This window comes from Peromyscus maniculatus, chromosome 1, assembly GCF_049852395.1.
Source record: "Peromyscus maniculatus bairdii isolate BWxNUB_F1_BW_parent chromosome 1, HU_Pman_BW_mat_3.1, whole genome shotgun sequence".
NCBI lineage: Eukaryota > Metazoa > Chordata > Mammalia > Rodentia > Cricetidae > Peromyscus > Peromyscus maniculatus.
This window is the reverse complement of record NC_134852.1, coordinates 119539707-119561979: the sequence shown is the minus strand read 5'-3', so window position 1 is coordinate 119561979 and position 22273 is coordinate 119539707. Positions and strand designations below refer to the sequence as shown.

Genomic DNA, 22273 nt, shown 5'->3' with positions numbered 1-22273 from the left:
CTGGAAAAAGCTCAGCCTAACTGAGCTGCCTACAAAGACACTCTTCAATCTGTGGAGCTACTACAAATTGTATAGTGAGCCCCAGGTTTCCAGGTTTTGTCAGCCGTGCCCATACTGCGGTGGGCTTTGGTGATACAGCTATCTTTGAGTCGTTGCTGCTCCTGTACATAACCCCAGTAAAACTCATTGATTTACCAAGTTAAGACTTTGGTGGTATCCTTAACATGGGTCTATTAATGGTTCTCTTTCTAGGGTGAGATGTTTGTTCAGGTCTCCCCAGAAACAGTGTCATAAGTGATTTACTAGTTCTCTTTGCCTCACAAAATCTTGCTGATTCCTCAGTAATCTATTAAAAAGTTTTGTTAAACTAGGCTTTTTTTTTTTTTTCTTTGAGAGGTAGGCTGTATCGGTAGTTGTGTCCAAGTATTCTTGTGAAGGAAAGAACTTCATTCTATTTCAATTCATAAAATATTTTTATGGTTCCTTTGGAGAAGCTTGTGTGAGTGTGTGGTCATGGTGGGGCTTTCCTAGAAGGAAAATTATGCACTGTACAGCTAACAAAGTAAAGACCTTATTGTTAAGCCTAGTGTTGATTGGCCTTGGGGATTCTAAGTTAGCAGGTCTAGACCAGAGTCTACTTGTGACAACTGCTTAGATCTGAGTGAGAAACCAGTGACTCTACACATGCCACAGTTCTTGAGGGGCTTGGAAAGACAGTACAAAGCCAAAGAGAGGACAAACAAGGCCTTCCACGACACTCATGGGGATCCCTTCCTGCCTTAGCCTTCCACTTGGATTACACACACATACACCACTGCATCTGGCACCCTTTGTACTTGTCAGAGCTTTTTTTTATTTTTAAATTTTTACATGTGAGTGTGGGTGTGCATGTGCCATGGTGAATATGTAGGTGTCAGAGGACATTTTTCAGGAGTCAGTTCTCACCTTCTACTTTTCTGAGGAAGGGTTTTTGCTGCTGTGAAGACTAGCTTCCAGTGAAGAAGGGCAGTTCCCATTTCCATGAGTGTTGTGATTACAGATGCATCTGTTTTTTTATTTGGGTTCTGGGGATTGAGTTGGGTTTGTTAGATTTGTATGGTTAGTGCTTTTACTTGCTGAACAATTGTGCAGGGTTTTAACCTGTTTCCTAGTGTGTTTGGAATTAATGCAGATTTACAGACTTGAGGTGTTGATGCCTACACTGGCCCAGAGTCTTCTTTAATTTTTTGCTTTTTAGATTTTTATTTTATTTAGTCTGCACATGTGTATGTCCACAATACATGTGCATGGTGCCCACAGAGGTCAGAAGAGAGACATGGATCCCTTGAAACTGAAGTTATTAGTGGTTGTGAATCATCACATGGGTGCTAGGAACCGAACCTGGATCCTCTGCAGGAGCAACTAGTGCTCTTAGCCTAAGAGCTAACTGTCTAACCCCTGCCCCAGAGTCTTAAAGCTCATGTGAAAGCCTCAAGGGTGAACATGGGCTGAATTATATGTTTGTTTGTGTCTTTATTCATCTGAGACAGGGTCTCATACAGAGCTCAGGCTAGCCTTGAATTTACTATATAGCTAAAGAGGAACATGAACTTCTAATCCTCCTGCCTACACTTCTCACATGCTAGGATTACAGATGTGCATATCACCATACCCAACTTTTATGCAGCAGTGGGAATCAAACCTAGGGCTTCTGGGTTCTAGGCAAGCCTTCTACCAACTAAGCAATATTCCCAGCCATGTTTTTGTTCTCGAAACAGGGTTTCCCTATGTATCTCTCAGGCTGGCTTTCAACTCATAGCAATCCTCCTGCCTCCAGTCAAGCTGATGTAAGTGATGAAATAACAACTATCTCTTATCACATCCAGTTGCTTTAGAAATGAATTTCTTCTCAAATCTGGGTGAATGGAAAGCAGATTAGATTAAATAGTACTTGTTAAGGTTATGGAGTCATTGTAAGACGAATTGCTAAATGGTCTTATTAATAAAAAAAACCTGGAGTCAGATATTGGGGTGAAAAACTGAGAGATCAAAGGAATAGGACAAGCCATGGACAACCTTACCTCACCAACACCTCAGTCTCCAAAGAGACCTATTTCTTGTATACTCACACCTATATGCCTTTCTGTTCTGCCACCTCACTTCCTCTCTCTGCCCAGCTATATCACTTCCTCTTCCTGCCCAGCTCTGTTACTTCCTGTCTGTACAGACCTCCAGACCTTTATGGTTAGTGCTGGGATTAAAAGTATGTACCACCACTCCTGGCTCTGTTCCCAGTGTGGCCTTGAACTCACAGAGATCCAGACAGATCTCTACCTCCCAAGTGATAGGATTAAAGGCATATGCTACCATTGCCTGACCTCTATGTTTACTATAGTGGCTGGCTTTTTCCTTTGATCCTCAGATAAACTTTATTAGGGTACACAATATTTTGGGGGATACAAGATATCACCACAGAGTCATGGTTAATATTTTTTGTTTGTTTTTATGTTTTCTTGAGGCAGGGTCTCAGTGTAGCCCTGACTCGCCTAGAACTTGCAATGTTCATCAGGCTGGTCTCAAACTCAGAGAGATTCCCCCTACCTTCCTAGTGCTGGATTAAAGGCGTGTGCCACTACACCTGGCTTTTTATTTATTTGATGATTACTATTTTTAAAAACCATTTCCAGATGATTTCAAATAACATTGAAGTTTGACAATTTAACTAAAACATTCTTATATAATAACTATAATATTCTTAAATATTAGAAAAGGACTTTGGCTGGGCAGCGGTGGCACACACCTTTAATCCCAGCACTGGGAGGCGGAGCCAGGTGGATCTCTGTGAGTTTGAGGCTAGCCTGGTCTACAGAGCAAGATCCAGGACAGGCACCAAAACTACATGGAGAAACCCTGTCTTGAAAAACCAAAAAACAAAAAAGAAAGGACTTTGGATGTGAAGCAGGAAGATGGGGAGTTTACGGTCATCCTCAGTTATATGGCATATTGGAGACTAGCCTGGATTACATGAAACCCGTCTCCAAAACAATCAAACACCTTAACCCCCACCCCTCAGATTCCTGAGATACCCCCAAATCTAAACAAAAAACTAAGAAGAAAAAGAAAGCATTTTTGGAAACATTTATCCTAGAAAGCTGAGTCATCTAGGCCAACCATGTCTCCCATTTTCCTGATACAGAGAAATCTAGTTGTTGTGCCAGGAAGCCTAGCCCCACAGCCAGGCTGATGGGCACATGTACTAGGGAAACAACTGCTTCATGAGGACTAGAGCTACAGACCCAAAAGTCTGTCCCTGAAAAGAAACCAAAATCAATGTGTCAATGTGAAATTAATAAACCAAAACCCAGACAACTCACCCTGCTTCAGGTTTTCTTTCTTAAAACAGAAAAAGGACATAAAACCCATCTCTGTGACGTCAAGTTCTGTTTCGATGCACAGTAACACAGTTGAATTTTAAGTCCCTCAGAGTTAAAAAATACAGACACTTAGCTATAAGATGTGTTGCCAGGCATCTGTATGGAACATAACCATGTAATCAAGCTGTATTGTACTTCTCTACACAAAGAGAGCCAAAGCTACTTTGTCTGAAAATTAGAAGATGTTCATTTGTCTGACAGAAGACAGTACAGAGGAAATGGCTTGGAGGCAGAGGAGAAGTAGGAGAGAGGATGAAAGAACTGTATTCATGCTATCCAAATTAGAGTCAGGATGTTTATGCTCAAATCTTGTCTTGGCTCTGTGTTGAGGGCACGAACAACTGGGACATGGGAAAGTGTATCTCTGAAGTCCTTAATTTAGGCACTAAACAGACCAAATTCCTTCCACAAATGCTTCCTATTTTCAGCAGTCTGTGTTCTGAACATACATTGTGATTAAAGTGCACAGCTGGTTAGTGCTAACCACTACTTCTCTTTTTGCTGCTAGCTCTACCCTATAGCTATTCTTTCATTTTGTTGTTTATAAGTGACATGCCTCTACAGGACTGCAACTTGGGAAGTGTTACTATTTGTATTTCTAGCTATACTACTACTATTTTTTTTTTCTTATGAAGTCTTCCTGTGTTGCCCATGTATGCCTCAAACTCTTGACTCCCTGCCTCAGCCTCTTGAGAGGTGCAATCACAGGCATTTCACCATGCTCAGCTTATTTATCTTTTATTCATTCAAACAGCATGACTGCATTGTGGACTTATTTCATGGTAGGTACATAGGATGTAATTGTGAGCAAACAGTTGGCTCCTGTTCTCAAAGCATACTATCCTCCTAAGAACCTTACACATAATTGGCCTTGTTCATCCAACAAAGTGAATATTTGGTTAATGAAAATTAAAAGAAATTGCAGATGTCAATGTTTCTAATAAATATCTGGCCAATATTAGCTGCTCACTAATGCTCACGTAAGAGGAACTAAGATTCAGGACTATATTTAAAGATTTTTATTTTTTATTTTATTATTATTATTATTATATTTTGGTTTTTCGAGACAGGGTTTCTCTGTGTAGTTTTGCGCCTTTCCTGGAATTCACTTTGTAGACCAGGCTGGCCTCGAACTCACAAAGATCCGCCTGCCTCTGCCTCCCAAGTGCTGGGATTAAAGGCGTGCATCGTCGTCGTCGTCGTCGTCGTCGTCGTCGTCGTCGTCGTCACCGCCACCGCCACCCGGCAATATTTAGAGATTTTTAAGGTATGCTAATTTTTCTTCCCGACAAAGCAGGTCTAGCAAAGGCTTTTCTTAGGAATTAAAACAGCTCCACACATGGGCTGGCAAGATGTCTCAGTGGGTAAAAGTGATTGCCCTAAGTTCATTTCTGGAACTTACATAAAAAGCTAGATGTAGGGGCTGGAGAGATGGCCCAGCAGTTATAGTGCTTGCTGCTCTTGCAGAGAACCGTAGTTCAGTTCCCAGCACACATGTGGGGCAGCTCACAACCAATAGTAATTCCAGATCCAGGGTATCCAGTGCCCTCTTCTAGACTTCATGAGTACCTGCACTCACTGGTGCACATAGTCACACATAGAAACACATATATATGTAATTTAAATAATAGAATATTTTGTAAACCACCAGAGGCAGTAGCAGTTTGTATCTGAAATCCTAGCCCTCCTACAGTGAGATGGGATAATAATACAGAGGCAGGAAAATCAGAGGTCAAAGGTCAGGTAGCCTGGAGTATAATATGGCAGAAAGAAAATATAGACCTTGTCTCAGTAAATGGAAGAAGAGAACTACTGAAAGTTGTTCTCTGACCTCCACACACACTCTGTAGCAAACATGCAATTGTGGACACACACACACACACACACACACACACACACACACACACACACACACGAGTTCTATGTATACTTTGTAAATTAAATTTTTAGACAAAAAGAATGACTTGTACCTCATCATTGCCTGTTGCAATTGCTTCAGCACACATAAGAGGTCCCAGCAGCTAGAAATGAAAATAACTAATGTCCTGGGTCCCGGTGGAAGAAAGTCTTGATGCCTTCTGTTCAGTTGGCTTTCTCTACAAATCACCCATGGGGAAAATGGGATGTTCATACAAGTTTTGTTAGGTTTAGAAGTGAGAGACTGATGAGCCTCTTCACAGGGCAGATGGTGTAGTCAGTGGGACAGCTTGTGCTTAGTATGCGTGCTTGCGGCCTCAGAACAATCTCTATACCCCTCCTCCGCTACAACTCTTGAGAGCTGCAAGTGGAGTTTGCCAGGAGTAATAAGCGCTGAGCTTGGCTTGTCATTGTCCATCTCCGGTGTCTCTGCTACTCCTCCCTGCTGCCATATAGGCATTCTTTCTGTGTTTGGGGAAGAATCACCCTAATTGAAGATTGGTGATTAGAGAGGCAAGGCCATCCAAGTGTAGGGTCCATGTGTCAGTGAGTTGTAGTAGAAACTCACCGATTTTGAGTTTGGTATACAACATATACTGTCTTGCTTAGTTTCACGCAGTGCCTTTGTTGTCCAAAGAGTTTCAGCAGCAGCTGAAATCTTGGGTTTTCCCAGTGTAGAACCAGTTCGACTTACCAGGAATTGATTCATTTTTCACACAGGATGACTATGTCACACCAAAGGCAAGGTTTCCAAAGGAAAAGTCTACCAGACAGTCCGGACATCTTCTCTGATGTCAATATGATGGTGATAAAGAGTTAATACTAGAATTCATGTCTGTATCCTCTTTTAGCAAAGGAACAATAGTTTTTTTTTTTTAATCAGTTCAGTTCTTGCCACTATTTGTGTTTGATTATGAGCAAGTTGAATTATTTCTAGGATGAATCTTAAACTTATTATTTTTGGTGCTTGTCTTGCAGCTGAGTAAATATCTCTTTAGGATATGTGACAATTGATTTGGTCTGGGTTTTGAAACAGGTCTTGGCTTTAGAGCCTGCTTATATTGATCTACACACATTGGTCCTTTTGAAATGCAACCAGTCAATGTAAAATTATAAAGTGTGTGTGATTACAGACCAAACCCAGAGACTCACAGTGTGCTATACACCAGCCTTAAAATTGTAAATTTTTTTTTTTTTTTTTTTTTTTTTTTTTTAAGATAAGGTCTCTCTGTGTAGACCTGGCTATCCTGGAACTGGCCATGTAGACTAGACTGTCCTTTAACTCAGAGAGATCTGTTTGCATCTGCTTCTCTAGTGCTGGGTTTAAAGGTATGTACCACTACTCACCGCCAAAATTATCAATTTGAAATTCTAAATTTAGAAAGTCAGTTTTTACTGTGGTCATTCCAATTCCAAGATCTATTTGTAAGTGATTTATGGGAGGAGAAATCAAGTTATATGGCTTTATAGTACCCCATCAAGTAAGTATGGGTCAGTATTGTACATGACATAGTCTTTTCGAATTGGATTGTTACACTGGGTCAACAATTTTCCATCAAATTCCATCGATAAATAAGACCGTCACCAGTAACTGTTGATTCATCATTGAATGACATTCTTTTCTACTTTTTGGTTTTGCGTGCACGTAGAGTATTTTAAATTCTCATAATTCCCGTGGAGCTTAGGCTTCAGAACCGATCCCTGCAACCCTAGAGCTTTAGTTCTGCTACTGGCTGCAATACCCAGGGTAGCTTCTTTTAATGTCGTTTGGGTTTCGTATGGCTCCTGGGCCCAAAGCCAGCAGAACGGAAAGAGCACTTGGGTTTGTTTGAAGGCAAGCCGGCTGTACAGGCAGTTTTTCCCAGACTTTCCCAGCTCCGGCTTTTCATGCATACCAGCAGAGCGGCTTTTTTCCTCCGGTGATTGAAACCATCTGGACTGCAGGGGATCACGTGTGTATGAGAAAATGACATAAAGTTTCTGATCCCCTTGTGCTTCTGCTCCAGATCCAGACAATCCTTGGTCGGATGGTGCGGAGGTGAGGGCGGTGCGGTCTAGGGGCCCGACTTCCCACCCTGGTATCCCCCCCCCCCCCGTCTCTCCATTCCCCCCACCGTGCAGACCCCCCCTCCCCCGCGCCCGGGAGCACACCCCTCCTCCTGGCTGTAGCAGCCCACCCTTTAGGTCTCCGGTGGAGGCACGCCTCCTCTGGTTCTGCAGCCCCGGGCGCGAATACCCGTCCTCCGCCCGCCCTTTCTACAGGAGCGGCCCCTCCTTCGGGCTGTGCGGCGCCGGGGCAGCTCCGGCTGCGCGGAACTCCCGGCCAGCTCGGGCGGCCGAGGTAAGTGGCTCCCGGCCGACCGCAGGAGTCGCCGGCCGGCCGCGCTGCTTCAGCTCCCCACCGGGTGGCGGATAGGACGCGGATTCCTATTACGCGGCGTACGGAACCCTTCCGCTTTCCCTAATCGGGGCCCAGGCAGGGGCTCCTGCTGCGTGAGTACTTAGTGCGCGGGCCACGGCTTTCGGAGTTGCTGGGGACTGCCCTTCAGGCGATCATGGCCAGCCCTGCCTTCCGGTCAGGCCCGGGCTGCGCTGTGTGGGGTGTGGAGCCCCCGACCCGAGCCTGGAGTTGTGCAGTACTGCGGAACGCAGGCAGCCTGGGAGACAGTTGAGCTGCAATTACCTGAACCCATGCAGCTTGAGTGCAGCTGGATGTACGCTCACACATGCATCCACACAGACTAGCTTGCTACTCAAACAAAGGGAATTAACTTTGTTTTCTATCACTTGGACCTGCTAAACAGGGTTTGTTGCTCTATACCTTCATCCACTTTCCTGTGTGAACGAAATGATCTAGCCTTGAAGGAACACTCTTCAGCATTTGTGCTGAAAAGCTAGTATCTGAGTAAAAGTGAAAGGACTGAACGTTTTCTAGTGTTTTTAAAGAAGGGATATTGCAGTGTTCTGGGGAATTTTGTATGAACATAATTTAAAATCGCTTAAATATGGATAAAATAGCTTCCTGGCCAAATGAAAGAGTGCCATTATGCTGCCTCAGACCAGCTATTGATCTCATTTCCAAGGAGATGTTTCTGCTTTTGCGTTACAGGGTCTGGGAAATGGAAAAGAAGTTGTTATCCAATGTCCAAGATGTTAAGGGCCACAAGGAAAACCCCTAATTGACCACATAAATGCTTTGTTTTGTTTTTGTTTTCTTTCAAAGGTGGACACCTTTGATTTTTTTGTTGCGCGGGGCGGGGGCGGGGGCGGTGGGGGGGGGAGGGAGGTCTGATATAGCTCAGGCTGGCCCTAAACTCATGAGCTTTCTGCCTCTACCTCCTTTGTACTGGGATTACAGGTGTGAAAACACCATGCCCTGCTCCCTTCATGTTTTTTTTTTTTTTCTTTCAGAAGTAAGAGATTTCTAAAGTATCAGAAATAGTGTAAATTCTAGAAAATTTAATCAAAAGGACTGAATTGTCTGTAGTATCCAAATCCCATGCTGAATTAGGAAGACTCCAAGGCTCTAGTGTCTATTAAATGCATACTGTGAGGCAAAAGCTGTCTGGATTCCGCTGGCCTGGATGACAGTCTCTAGGAGACTAACAGATTCAGCACTCCTTTTTATTTACTAAGTAAACATTAACTTTGGAAAGACTGCAAAATATGGGGGAAGAGATTGATTCAAATAAATATTGGGAGAAAGATAGATATTGGAAGTCTATTCCTTAATTGGGCCTGAAAGGAACTCTTTTCTGACAGTTTTGAGGTAACCTTTATCATCAATGTATTTTGTGTTGTGGTTGGTCTTCAGTTTGTGGACTTGTGGAGAAAGGATTGACACAAATAAATATCTAGTTGATTGACTTATAATAAAGGTCATCAACTAGAAAATGGCTAGAGGCAGGAGCACTTCCCAGAAGTGGGGTAGTTTGAGTCAGGCTTGGAAATGTGGTTGTGCAAATGAATGGTGCAGTGTTGCTGGTGGGGTTTTCAAGGGCACAGAGTGGGCCATTTGGATGGGAACTAGGGAGGAAAGTCAAAAGGAGCGGCGAGCCCTTGGATGCTTTCTAATTCTTCACTGTTGCTCTTGTTTTAAGGAGAAGATCAGAGCAATAGGTAGCCTGCTCAAGATGGCACACCAGTCACTGGCAGAGCTAGGATTTAGCTGCCCAGTTTGCTGACTCAGTCTCCACTGCTGCTTCCACAGTGAGCAGTGGGAGGTCCGGCAGCAGGGACTGTGGTCAGCTTGAATTCTGGCTCAAGGGCTAGAATTTTATCCCACAGACATCATCACGCTTCTAAAGGTTTTTGAGAAAAGCAATGATGGCCAGAACAATGTTTTTAGAAGACTTATGTGACATCGATGTACAGGAATGTGATGTTATAGTTCATAATCAGGAAGCTAAAAAGGGAATGTAACCAAAGTATCTGGGTATTTCAGTTTATGCCCCATTGACAGCAAGTACCCTGCAGTAAGTAGCTGGATAACTGGGAAGAAGTTAGTTGCATTGACTACAGGGTTGCTGGGAAAAAGAATGAACTGAATGTTAGCTGGCAAACACTGAAATGGAATGTGTGTGGAGCAATTCCACTGGTGGTCTGTCCTGTATGTGCTGCACGAGTTTTGCAATACTCTAGTGACAGTTTTTTTCTTTGACAAATACCCTGAGAGGTAGAGTTCAATGCTGTGATTTAAAAGCCTTTCCTTGCCTGCCCTCAACATTTTGAGATGTTTTCCATGCATACATTCTCTTACTTCCAATTAAAAATACTGAATTTTGAAATGAGAAAAACATGAAGTGAGATTATCTTTTTTAATGAGATCAATACCAAACGGGACCATCTTATTTCACTTGTGGTTACTGGTGGAACAGTAAGAAGCCTTTGGAGGATTATTGTGTGGTAACGTAGGAAGGATTTAGAGATGTGGAAGGTTCTTCCTATCCCTTAGATTTCTTACCAAGAGATTGTGTTTGTGTGTACTGCTACAGAACATAAAGGGTCCTTGAATCCCCAAATTTATAATCAAGCTCTTTGATTCTCTACAGATACTGGACACAGGAAGGGCAGCAGTGGATGAAGCTATCTCATTAGACTTTTCCTGGAATAGCCTGGAGTTCTTGCTGTTCCCTCTGTAGACTATAGGTTTTTTTCTTCTGAACTTGTTTTCTTCTGAAGACTTGGTTGTTAGGCCAAAGAGTATCAGGTAGTGGGAGGTGGCACAGAAGGTGGAAACTCCCTGGAATCTAGAGGGTGACCCTAGCAAGGACTACTAGTAATGGAGGATATGGAGCCTGAATCATCTGTCTTCTGTAACCAGGCAAGGCTCCCAGTGGTGGGACTGGGACACCAACCCAGCCACAAAACCTTCCATCTACAATCTGTCCTGCCTACAAGATGTGTTGGAGCAATGGTGGCACAGAACTTGTGGAAGTAGCCAGCCAATGACTCTTCCAAGTTGAGGCCCATGCCTGACATTGCCTGGATGTCCAGGAACCAGAGGCTGGATAGCCCAGAGACCTAAGGTAGAACCAAATACAACTGGCAAAATAAAATAAAATAAAATAAAATCATTGAAATAATTCCTGATGATTGTGCTGTACTCATAGAGCAGTGCCTAGTCCAGTCATCATCAGAGAAGCTGCTTCCACAGCCAGATATTAGGTGGAAAGAGAATTCAGGTTGGAGGTCTCAATCGGGTCCCTCCTCTCGGATCTGGCGGAATCCTGTGGAAGAGGAGGAGGAGTTGTGGGAGTCAGTGGGGTTGAGGACACTGGGAGAGCATGGCCCTCATAATCAACTAAGCAGGCTTATGGGGGATCACAGAGACTGAAGTGACAATAGAAGAGCCTGCATGGGTCTGTGCTAGGTCCTCTGCATATATGTTAGGATTGTTGGCTTGGTGTTGGGGGGACTCTTGACAGTGGGAGTGGGAGTGTCTCTGATGCTTTTGCCTGCCTTTGGGACCCTTTTCCTCCTTCTGGCTTGCCTCGCCCGTGAAGGTTTGTGCCTGGTCTTATTGCATCTTGTGCTGTGTTTGGTTGATGTACCTGGAAAGCCTGCGCTTTTCTAGGGGGAGACGGGGGTGGGGTGGGTTGTATCTGGGGGAGAGAGGAGTAGAGGGAGGGGAAGCTGTGGTTGAGATGTATTGTATGAGAGAATAATCAATAAAAGTTTAAAAAATATAATAAAATGTATTATAAATAATAAAATAAAAAGAGAGGAAAAAGGCTAATATACAAAGAACTAAAAATTCTGACATCAGGAAAACAGCCCACTTTAAAAATGGGGTACTGATCTAAACAGCGAATTCTCGAAAGAGCAAACTCAAATGGCTAAGAAACACTTAAAGAAATGTTCAACATCTTTAGTCATAGGGGAAATGCAAATCAAAACTACTTTGAGATTTCATCTTACCCCCATCAGAATGGCTACAATCAATAAAGCAAATGACAGCTCATGCTGTTGAGGATGTGGAATAAGGAGAACACTTATTCATTGCTGGTAGGAGTGCAAACTTGTACAACCACTACGGAAATCAGTGTGGTGGTTCTTCAGAAAGATAGGAATTTTTTTTATGTAGGCACTTAGTGCTAGAAACTTGCTTCTTAGAATTGTCTTCATTGTGTCCCGTAAGTTTGGATATGTTTTGAGGGTTTTTTTTGGGGTGGGGGTTAGAAACAGGGTTTCTCTGTGTAGTTTCATTGCCTATCCTGGATCTCGCTCTGTAGACCAGGCTGGCTTCGAACTCACAAAGATCTGCCTGCCTCTGCCTCCCGAGTGCTGGAATTAAAGGCGTACACCACCACCGCCCGGCAAGTTTGGATATGTTGTGTATTCATTTTCATTCAACTCTAGAAAATCTTTAATTTCATTCTTAATCTATGTCTTGACCCATTTTTCATTCAGTAGTGAGTTGTTTTGTTTCTTTATTGATTGTATTTCCACTTTTAAGTCTTAACTTTGTGTTTTCATAGATTTCTTTAAAGATTTTATTCATTTCTTCTTTAAGGACCTCTATCATATCCATAAAGACTATTTTAAGATCTTTTTCTTGTGCTACAGCTATGTTGCAATACTCAGAGCCTACTGTGGTAGGGTTGCCGGTCTCTAGTAGAGACATATTGTCCTGACTATTACTGTGTTTTTACACTGGTGTCTAGGCACCTGGGTATAGGAAGATTGTAATTCTAGGGGCTGATATCTGGTCTTGTTTTTGTTAGTTGGGTGTTTTGTTCCTTGGTTTCTGTTGCCCTTTCTGGTTCTTAGGAGAATGTGGTGGCTGTGCATTGCCTGGTAGGAAATTCTTCTGGGATTCTGATAGGTGTAGGGGTTCCAGGTAAAATTTGTTTCTAGATATTAGGAGCTGACACTTAGGAATGGTGATGGGCTAGGGTGGGGGATTGAGGGGATCCACAGGAGGGAGAAAAGTAGGTGTTCTACCGGGATCTGCTCAGTTCCCTGGGGATGGCAGCAAAGAGTTAGGAGAGGCCACAAGTAGTCTGCTGCAGAGCTACAGGGATGAGACTGGGGGAGTACATTTGGAGGAGTGGAAGGAGAGTAAAGATTTGAAGTTCACTTACCTGTTTTGCTGGCCTACTTGGTTCTCTGGCAGGCTTGGCTGGTGCCTTCCCAGATAATGCGTGATCTGCTAGAGATTGCGGGTAGGGGTTGAGGGGAGGAAGGCTGCATCAGGTGGTCTGCTACAGTGCTGGGGATGAGACAGGATTAGATTTGGAGAAGAGGAGGAGAAAGAGGTGATGATCTACAGTTAGCTTCCCTGCTTCCCTGGCTGGAGTGCATGAAAGTCATTTAAAAAAAAAAAAAAAGTAAAGCTGTTTTCAGCTTTCCATACCCACTTTACCATTAAGAGTCCTTAGCCCTGGAGATCTGAGTTGTTGAATTGTGTGTTGAAATGACCAGTACTTATACAGACATGACTCAGTTTGGGATCTGGACCTCTAACATGGTATCTCTCTTAGGGCAGGTCATTTGAAGTAAAAAAATCACAAGTTAAGAGTTCCAGCTTTGCCATTATTCACAGGTTTTTGGAATTTGATGTCTGAGGGGTAGTTCAATTTTATTTTGTTGAGACACATTCTCCCTGTGTAATCCTGGTTGGCTTGGAGCTTGCTGTGTAAACCAAGCTGGTCTTGAACTCTGGGATCATCTGCCTCATGAATGCTGTGATTAAAGAGTGCACCAGTCCTCAATAGCTTAGTTTTTCAGCCTCTAGACCACAGTTGTCCTTTAGGACCAGACAGAGGAAGTTATATCCAAATGAGCCCCTGGTTCATTCTTCCATTTTGTGTCTCGATTCTCCTGAGATCCATTTTGTTTTGTCTTGAGCCTCTGTTTACAGAATAGGAAGGAACACTGTTCAGGTTTCCTCAGAGGGTGGTGATACTCATTGTCAGTCAGTTGGTGAGCTTTTCTTAGGAATTCCTGTAAGTTCTCCAACTTAGTTCTGAGAATTGGAGGGTCTCAGAAAGAAGTTTTTTGCAATGCTGTTTATGAAAGTCAGACATATTTGGTTGCATTGTTTGATACCTTGTCTCTTTTCCTTTCCTTTCTTTTCTTTTTGGTTTTTTCGAGATAGGGTCTCTCAGTGTAGCCCTGGCTGTTCTGAAATTCGCTCTGTAGACCAGGCTGGCCTTTCTCTGCCTCCTGAGTAAGGCATGTATCACTATGCCCAGCATGATACCTTGCTTACACAGTTAACATTTTTTATACTTGGTGAGCATTTGTCATTTTTATCACTTATTAGAGAAGTGATTTAAGTTTTCTGAAAGGCAGGACTGTGCTCTCCTTTTGATACTCAAATGTAACCACCTGGTACAGAATTTTGACTGTTTGAAATAACTCTTATCTCCAGATAGCCCTAAGTTCTTGTTAAACCCCTTGCTCTCAAGTACTTTCACGGCTTCCCTGGGCAGTGTTAAGGTTTCCAGATTGACAGCACAGATTATCTCTTCATAGTTAGCTAGTTTTCTTTTAGTTAGTTAGTTTGTTTCCACTGTTTCCCCATCTATCTCCTATGCACAGATGACTACAGAGAGAACAAACTGTTTTTCCTGGAGCCCAGTGGCCATCACCAAATGTACCATTGTGCTCATCCCTTTTTTGTCACCCTCTGGCTAAACAAGCTGAGCTTTCTGTTTTTGTGTTTTGCCTTTAGGAGTCTCACTTTTTAGACCTATGATTATGTAATACATTTGTGACTTTGTGTTTTGTTTTATACAGGAAGTCTACATCAGATGTGTTGATGATTAGAGCTTTCTGTTTGGAAGGAGCCCTTGGAATAAAACATGTCCTCACCCATCAGCTTAAGCAACTGGGGAGCACATGTAAACTCTGGAGATGGCCTTTAAAAAAATAGCATCAAAAGGATTTTGCCCAAGTCTTTTAAAGCCTTAAAAAGAATCTAGTCTTTGCAAGATTGTGCTGCAAATACCAGACTAGCCCAATTAAGGCCTTTCTATAAGTGTGGGCATCATTTGTTTAAATTAGAATTTAGTATTCTGGAGCAAATATGTTGGAAACAATATGGGCCTATTCTGATAAAGGACAGTGGTTACTAGAATGTATGTGGCTGTACCCCTGTCAGTTCTCAGAAAAAAACTTCCTGAGTGGGAAGGGTCCGTTTTGGCAGCTTTTGTCTGTCTTTGATGTAAAGTTGAGATCTTAGATGTCAGTTTATCTAAGGCAATTTTGAATCTAAAGATTTGTTGAATTCATCCCTTTCTTCCCCCTATTCTACTTTTTGGGAGAGGTCAACTGGAGTAGGGTAGAGGGAATTCTTAATCAGGGAGTCATTGCCAGACACTGGTCTTGAGAGAGATGTTCTGTTATTGTTGCTTATACAGTTCTTCCTCATGTTTAACCTATATTAACTGGATGCTATGGGGAAAGCACTGGGTATCTAGGCATTGGCTTATTTTTTTTGTTAAGATTTATTTTATATTTATTTTATGTGTGTTGGTGTTTTGCCTGCATATATGTCTGTGTGAGGGTGCCAGAGTCCCTGGAACTGGAGTTAAAGACAGTTGTGAGCTGCCATGTGGGAGCTGAGAATTAAACCTGGGTCCTCTAAAAGAGCCAGAGCTCTTAACTGCTGAGCCATCTCTTTGGCCTCCAGTATCTCTTTATTCTTATTGCTCTGAACTTGCTTAGTATTAGGGATTTGGTGAATCAGTGAATGGGCAAAATTAAGAAATGAAGTGGGACCTAGCCTGGTGTTTCATGCCTGACATCTCAGGAGTCTAAAGCAAGTTCAGGTGAGCCTGAGAACCTTAGTTGAGATATTGTCTCAAAAAAGTAAAAATAAATAAATAAGAGTTGGAAGGGGCTGGAGAGCTGGCTCAGCTGTTAAAGCATTTGGTGAGGACTGGAGTAATCCACAGAAGCCTTGTAAATGCCAGTTGGATGTGAAAGCCCTGACTAATTCCAGTGCCAAGAAAGAAAGTGGAGATGAGAATTTCCCTCTAGACTAGATATATTGTGGAGCTCTGGGTTCAAGTGAATGACCCTAAATCAGTGTACAAGGTAGAGAGCAATAAACTGACATCAGCATGAGGTGTCCACACACAACTATGAAAAACTTAAAAACAAGGTGGTAGAGCACTTGCTTAGCATGTGTAGGGCCCTAGGTCAATACTAAGTACCAAACAAGAGAAAACTATGTGGGGCATTAATATGGGTGTTGGATACCTCTTTACTTAAATGCTGCTATTGGTAAAGTCACTATTCTGAGCTCCACATGGGTGTTGAGATGACCTGATAAGAAGGCTGAACATGTGGGATTGTATTTTCTGTGACAAATAGGACCTAGTTAGTTATTTTTCCTATTATACATGTTAGGATACATTTACTGTTGCTGGGAACCACAGTTAGCAGGATATCCTCTCAGAGAGTACTACACTGTGGTTAGTAGTAAAGACTGCCTGGGGGAGTTTCCATATACTGGGTTCAAGTCCAAGGAGAATGGCAGTTCTTTTAAAAATTGTGTCCTTGGACTGGGGTAGAGCCCTCACCTAGCATGGACAAAGCCCTGGGTTTGGTCCCTAGCACTACATGAATAGGGAATGGTGGTATGCACCTGTGCTCTAAGCATAGCAGAGGTGGAGATAGAAGGATCAGGAATTCAAGATAATCTTCCACTGTACAGTGAGTTTAAGGTCAGCCTGGAACATATGAGACTGTTTAAAAAAATATATTGGCTGGGTATGACGCATACTTATAATATTATCACTGAGGAGGCAGAGTGGGAACATCAAGAATTCAAGGCCATAAGCTGGGGAGATAGCTTGCCTTACAAGCATGAAGACCTGAGTTTGATTACTAGAGCCCTCTGTTATTAAAAAAGCTATGTGTAGTGGTGTGCATTCTTAATACCAGCACAGAGGAGGTAGAGATAGGCAGATCCCTGGGGCTCACTGGCCAGCCAGACTAGCCTACTTACTGATTTCTAGGCTACTGAGAAATCCCATCTCAGAAAAATGGTGTATAGTGCCTGAAGAAGAACACCTGAAGTTGTCTTCTGTCTTTGACATGCATGTGCACACATGTGAACCCCGTACACACACAGAGAATGAGAGAGAGAAAGAGAGAGAGAGAGAGAGAGAGAGAGAGAGAGAGAGAGAGAGAGAGAGAGAGAGAGAGAGAGAGAAGGGAGAGAATATATTTAAGGCTGGATTGGGTTACAAAGCAATCACTTAAACCCTAAAACTAAAAAATAAATTGTGTTCTATGGTGGAGAGTAGGCATCTAAACTTTTTGCTTGAGTGGACAGTAGAATCTGTTCATAGAGACCTAGAGGTGAAGAAGAGCCAACTTGCAGAGGAGTAGTGCTTTGTGTTAGCATGGAAAAATGGGTGTCTGTAAAGAGTCTCTCTGTCCCACCAGCCAGCTTCCAAATAATGACATGGAGACTTATTAATTATGAAAGCTCAGCCTTAGCTTAGGCTTGTTTCCAACTAGCTCTTATAACTTAAATTAACCCATTTCTATTAATCTACCTGCTGCTACATGGCTCATGACTTTTATCTCACATCCTACATGTCCCGATTCCTCAGCGTCTGGCTGGTGACTCCCCCTTTTTTCTTCCCAAAGCTCTCTCTGTCCAGAAATCCCACCTATACTTCCTTCCTATCTATTTATTACATTCAGCTCTTTATTACACCAATCACAGCAATTCACACAGTGTACAAATATCTTACAACCGGTATCCACTGTTACAATTTTGTTTTGCTATTTTCCCCCCACATCTCTCTTTTGACAAGCCACTGCCTTGATTTGGAATAGTGTTTAGGATCCACAGTGTTTGTACAGAAAGAGCCTTATGTGTCCTGGGAAAGGTCTGGGGATGTAGTTCAGTGGCACAGTGCTTACCTAGCTGGGTTTGATTCCCAGCTCTGCAAAAAAAAGAAAAAGTGTTGTGGGAGATGGGACCTTTTGTTTCAGATGGACTTTTGTTCTCTCTGTGTGTTTCAATCTGTCTCTGTCTCTCTGTCTCTGTCTCTCTCTCTCTCTCTGTGTGTGTGTGTGTGTGTGTGTGTGTGTGTGAAGGATTCCCTGGAACCAGAGTTACAGGAAGTTGTGAGCCACCTGAAGTGAGTGTTGGGAACTGAACTCATGTCCTCTTGAAGAGTAGGAAGTGCTCTTTAACTACTGAGCCATCTCTCCAGCCCTTGTACAGTAGTATCCAGCTAAATACTTCTCTTTAACAGATCCCTTTAATTGAGTTCTGTGGATTTTTGAAGGTCATCTCATTTAATTTTTATAGCAGCTATGAGAAGTGATTTTTTTGTTTGTTTGTTTTTGTGGGGTTATTTTTGTGGGATCTCAGCTATCCCCAGGGCTTCTATTTCCCTTATGTCAGAGATTTATCATCTGCAGTTACCTTAAGAATTTGGGCTAGAGCCACATGGCATACTTTAGATTATGTGGTTCTAGACAAGCTCCTTACTCTCTCTATGCCTTGGTTTCTTCATCTGTAAAATGAGGTGAGTAGTACCTACCTTATTAAATTGTGGTGAAGCTAACTGATTTTATACAGAAAATATGATACGGCAGGCTGCTGGATGACCCACAGGTACCCCTGAACTTCCCATGTCCAATATTTACCTGTACACTATAAAGCTAATCTTTTTCTTCCTGTATTTTGTGATATCAGCCATCTCCTTTTTTCTCTATTAACATCATATTTAAAAAGCCCTTCCAGTCTCACTTTCCAGCATGTCCTTAGTTGGGTTTCCTCCTCATTGTCTTGCTGCCTCCAACCCCACTAAAGCCTTGGCCTGCTCTGGCTGAACACCTGAGCTTTTATGGCTCAGATGTTCTTCAAATTCTGAGGCTCCCCTAAACAAGATTTGTAAAACACAGCTTACGATACTTTCTTTTCTTTTTTTAAAATTGAGGAATAGCACGAAGTGCGTAAGTATAAGCTCATAGTAGTGGATCTCAGCATGTATTAACTTCCACATAGCTACCATTCAGATCATGAGACAGAGCATTTACAGCCCCTGCAGGTCCCCTCCCACCTCCTCAGAAAGCACATGCATTCCTACCCCTAATTACTCTTCTGTTTCCACTTGTTTTGCCCTTTCTGACCCTGTGTAAATGAACCACAGAAGCTCTTTGTGGATTCTTTTTTCACTCAGTAGCTCCATCCTTTTCTATGACTTTCAAAATGCTTTTGTCATTTGGCTTTTACTTCAAGTCCTCTGTGCATACATACCCTCCCCTTTCAGCCATGCTGGAATCATGTGTAGAATCAATGTGGCTGACTTTTCCCTCCCATTTCTTTTGCATTTACTATTCTTTTGTTGACTTCCTTACCTCTCAAATTCATGCTTCAGCTCCAGGCAGAATGGAGCCCTTCTCTGCACTCTAGAAGCAGGGTTAGTTAGTTGTGTGTTAAACATCTTTTTCTTTCATCATTGCTTTATTGGCTGGTGGGTGATTCATGCCTCAAAGATGGAACATTTCATCTATAATTAATTGGTTGAATTAAAAACAAAAAAGATTTATTTATTTATTCTTTTTTTGAAACAGGGTTTCTCTGTGTAGTTTTGGTGCCTGTCCTGGATCTCACTCTGTAGACCAGGCTGGCCTCAAACTCACAGAGGTCCACCTGGCTCTACCTCCTGAGTGCTGGGATTAAAGGTGTGTGCCACCGCCGCCCGGCCCAAAAAAGATTTATTTTTATTTCATGTGTATGAATGTTTTACCTGCATGTATGTATGTGCATCATGTGTGTCATGTGTGTGCCTGGTACCTGAGGAGGCCAGAGGAAGGCATTGGATTTCCTGGAGCTGGAGTTACAGATGGTTATGAGCTGTCAAGTGGGTGCTGGGAAAGGAACTGAGGTCCTTTGTAAGAGCTCTTAACTGCTGATCCATCTCTCTAGCCCCTAGTTGGTTGAATTTTACATAAGTGGTTCATTCTTTCTAAAAAAATTAGGAAATTAAGATGAAAAACAAAAACCCAAAAATAAAAAACCTCAACCCACCTACTATGTCAGTATTCAGAGAAAATCATTACTTATACACTTATCAAAATAAATATGCATTCACAAAATGCAAATGTTTACCTACTTTATTTAATCTCTTTATTAATGTTTAGAAACTCCCCTTGCCCCTCAACATACACATTGCTATAGAGATACTGTAATGGTCAGGGATATAGGCTAGTGGTTGAGTGCTTGTCTAGAAAAACTGAGAATAACATCCTTATGCCTGTGTATTTTAATGCTATTCCTCAAGTATTTGGGTTACATTTCTAGAAAGAAAGTGAATGGATCTTTTTAGAGTTCGTGATGTGACACGTTTAGCCAAATTGTTCTCCAGAAAGTCATTGACTATTGGTGTGCCCTTCTGCTAGGGTGAGTGAGAGTGCTTGTTTCTAGCTAACTAACTGAAAATGATGCACATGATAAATATTTGCAAGTCAGATCATTTAAATGGTGCTCCATTGTTGTTCTAATTTGAGTTTTTTGATTATTACCATGATAGAATATTCTCTTATATGTTTAATGGCCATTTAATTTCTACAGTATTTCTTTAGTTATTTACATGTTCATGTTTTTTTAATTTAATTTTAATTTGTGTTTTGTGTGTATGTGTGCCCTCAAAGTGTGTGTGCCACATGTGTATGGGTGTCTTCAGAGGCCACAAGAGGATATTAGATCTCCTGGAACTGGCAATATACTTGATGTAATGAAAAAGAATTTACATCCAGTTGACACTACATTACATTAATCAATAGCTACACTTTTTGCAAACTGTGACTCTGACAGTCCTGAACAAGAAGGGTTTCCTGTTTAAGCTGTAGTAACTTTTCTGACTGTGGATTATCATTCCTTTATTGGCAGATTTTTACAATTCCTCTGATGTGTTTGGGACAACTATCTCAAAGTAACTTGCAGTTTTCCTGGCAATTCCTCACTCTCTCCTGATGGGAACTGTAGCCCTTTTCTGCTACCAAATATACTACTTTCACCACCAGATCCATAGCCACAATGATAGAGACTGCCTAGGCATCCTCTGCCAACACTGCCCTCCTTCATGGGTCCATAATTTGATTGTGGTTGTCCACTATAATTTCCAAAATCATTATAGTTCCCACAACCACTATAGTTACCTCCACCTAACTTTCCCCCTTCATTGTAACCCTTTTCTCCTCCTCCATTATCATATCCACTACCTTGGTTTCTGTATTCTGGATCATTACCATCAACCTCTGCTCCTATAACCAGGACCACCATCATAGTCTCCTCTACTACTATGACAGGACAACCACCATAGTTTCCTCTACTGCTATAACCAGGGCTACCACCGTAAGTGCTACATCATCTCCAAATCCTTTATATCCACCATCAGTACCTCCATAACTATCTCTACTGTCTACTCTCCACCATAGTCTCTTCTACTACTATAACCAGAGCCACCACCACATCCTCTCTACTACTGTAACCAAGACCACTGTCATAGCCTGTTGTTGGGGGTTTTTCCTCTTTTCCTCTTTTGGGAGGCCTGACACCCAGCTCCCATATAAATACACAGAGGCTTTTTTTTTTTTAAACTTACAAATGCTTGGCCTTAGCTTGGGTTATTTTCTAGTCAGCTTTTCTTAACCTAAATTACCCTGTCTACCTTTTGCCTCTGGGATTTTCCCATTCTTTGACTTCTGTACCTCTTACTCTTAACCTGTGGCTTGCTATGTAGCTGGGTGGCTGGCCCCTGATGTCGTCCTCCTTCTCTGACTGCTGTTTTTCCTCTATATATTCTCTCTGCCTGCCAGCTCCCTATCCTTTCTCCTGCTATTCAGTTCTTTATTAGACTATCAGGTGTTTTAGACAGGCATAGTAACACAGCTTCACAGAGTTAAACAAATGCAACATAAACAAAAGAAACACACCTTCAAATAATATTCTACAACAGTAGCCTCTTCTACTACTGTAACCAAAACCACTACCATAGTACCCTCTGCTACTTTATCAGGACTACCACCATAGACTCCTCTACTACTATAACCAGGACCAACACCATAGCCTCCTCTCTTACTATAACCAAGACCACAAACATAGCCTCCTCTACTACTGTAACCAAGACCACTACCGTAGCTTCCTCTACTACTATGACCAGGACTACCACCATAGTTGCCACTATTGCTTCCAAATTTATTATATCCACTATCACTAACCACCCCCATAACTACCTCTGCTGCCATTACCTCTACCACCATAGCCTCATCTACTAAAATTGTTTCCATCATCCTTAAAGTTGCCAAATCCATCTCCATGACCTCTCTATGTCTCTATGATTCAGCTGACTACATCTTTTATTTAGAAAGGGCCTTTTAAATGTCCCAGTTCTGCCCATTATAGTGTAGTATTTCTGAACAAACTGATTCATGATCATCAAAAGTTATAAAAGCAA

The 22273-nt window shown here is 42.2% G+C and overlaps 1 protein-coding gene across 11 annotated transcripts in view; it reads left to right on the top strand.

The window, feature by feature from the left end:
- The window catches only part of Dennd2b (DENN domain containing 2B), a 189805-nt gene that overhangs the window by 23153 nt on the left and 144379 nt on the right, over positions 1-22273 (top strand). For 2 of the 11 annotated variants that reach the window (XM_076563437.1, XM_076563435.1), the window contains exon 3: positions 6548-6659. The exons of 2 other annotated variants lie outside the window; for them this stretch is intronic. Coding sequence is in view for 1 of the 9 variants with exons in the window: in XM_076563432.1 (XP_076419547.1) it covers positions 7358-7368 (11 nt within the window). In the remaining 8 variants the exon portion in view is untranslated. Of the gene's footprint in view, positions 1-6547; positions 6660-7284; positions 7369-7564; positions 7824-22273 lie in introns of those variants that run through there. 7 more of the 11 variants (XM_076563438.1, XM_042281670.2, XM_076563432.1 and 4 more) reach the window with 7 other exon arrangements.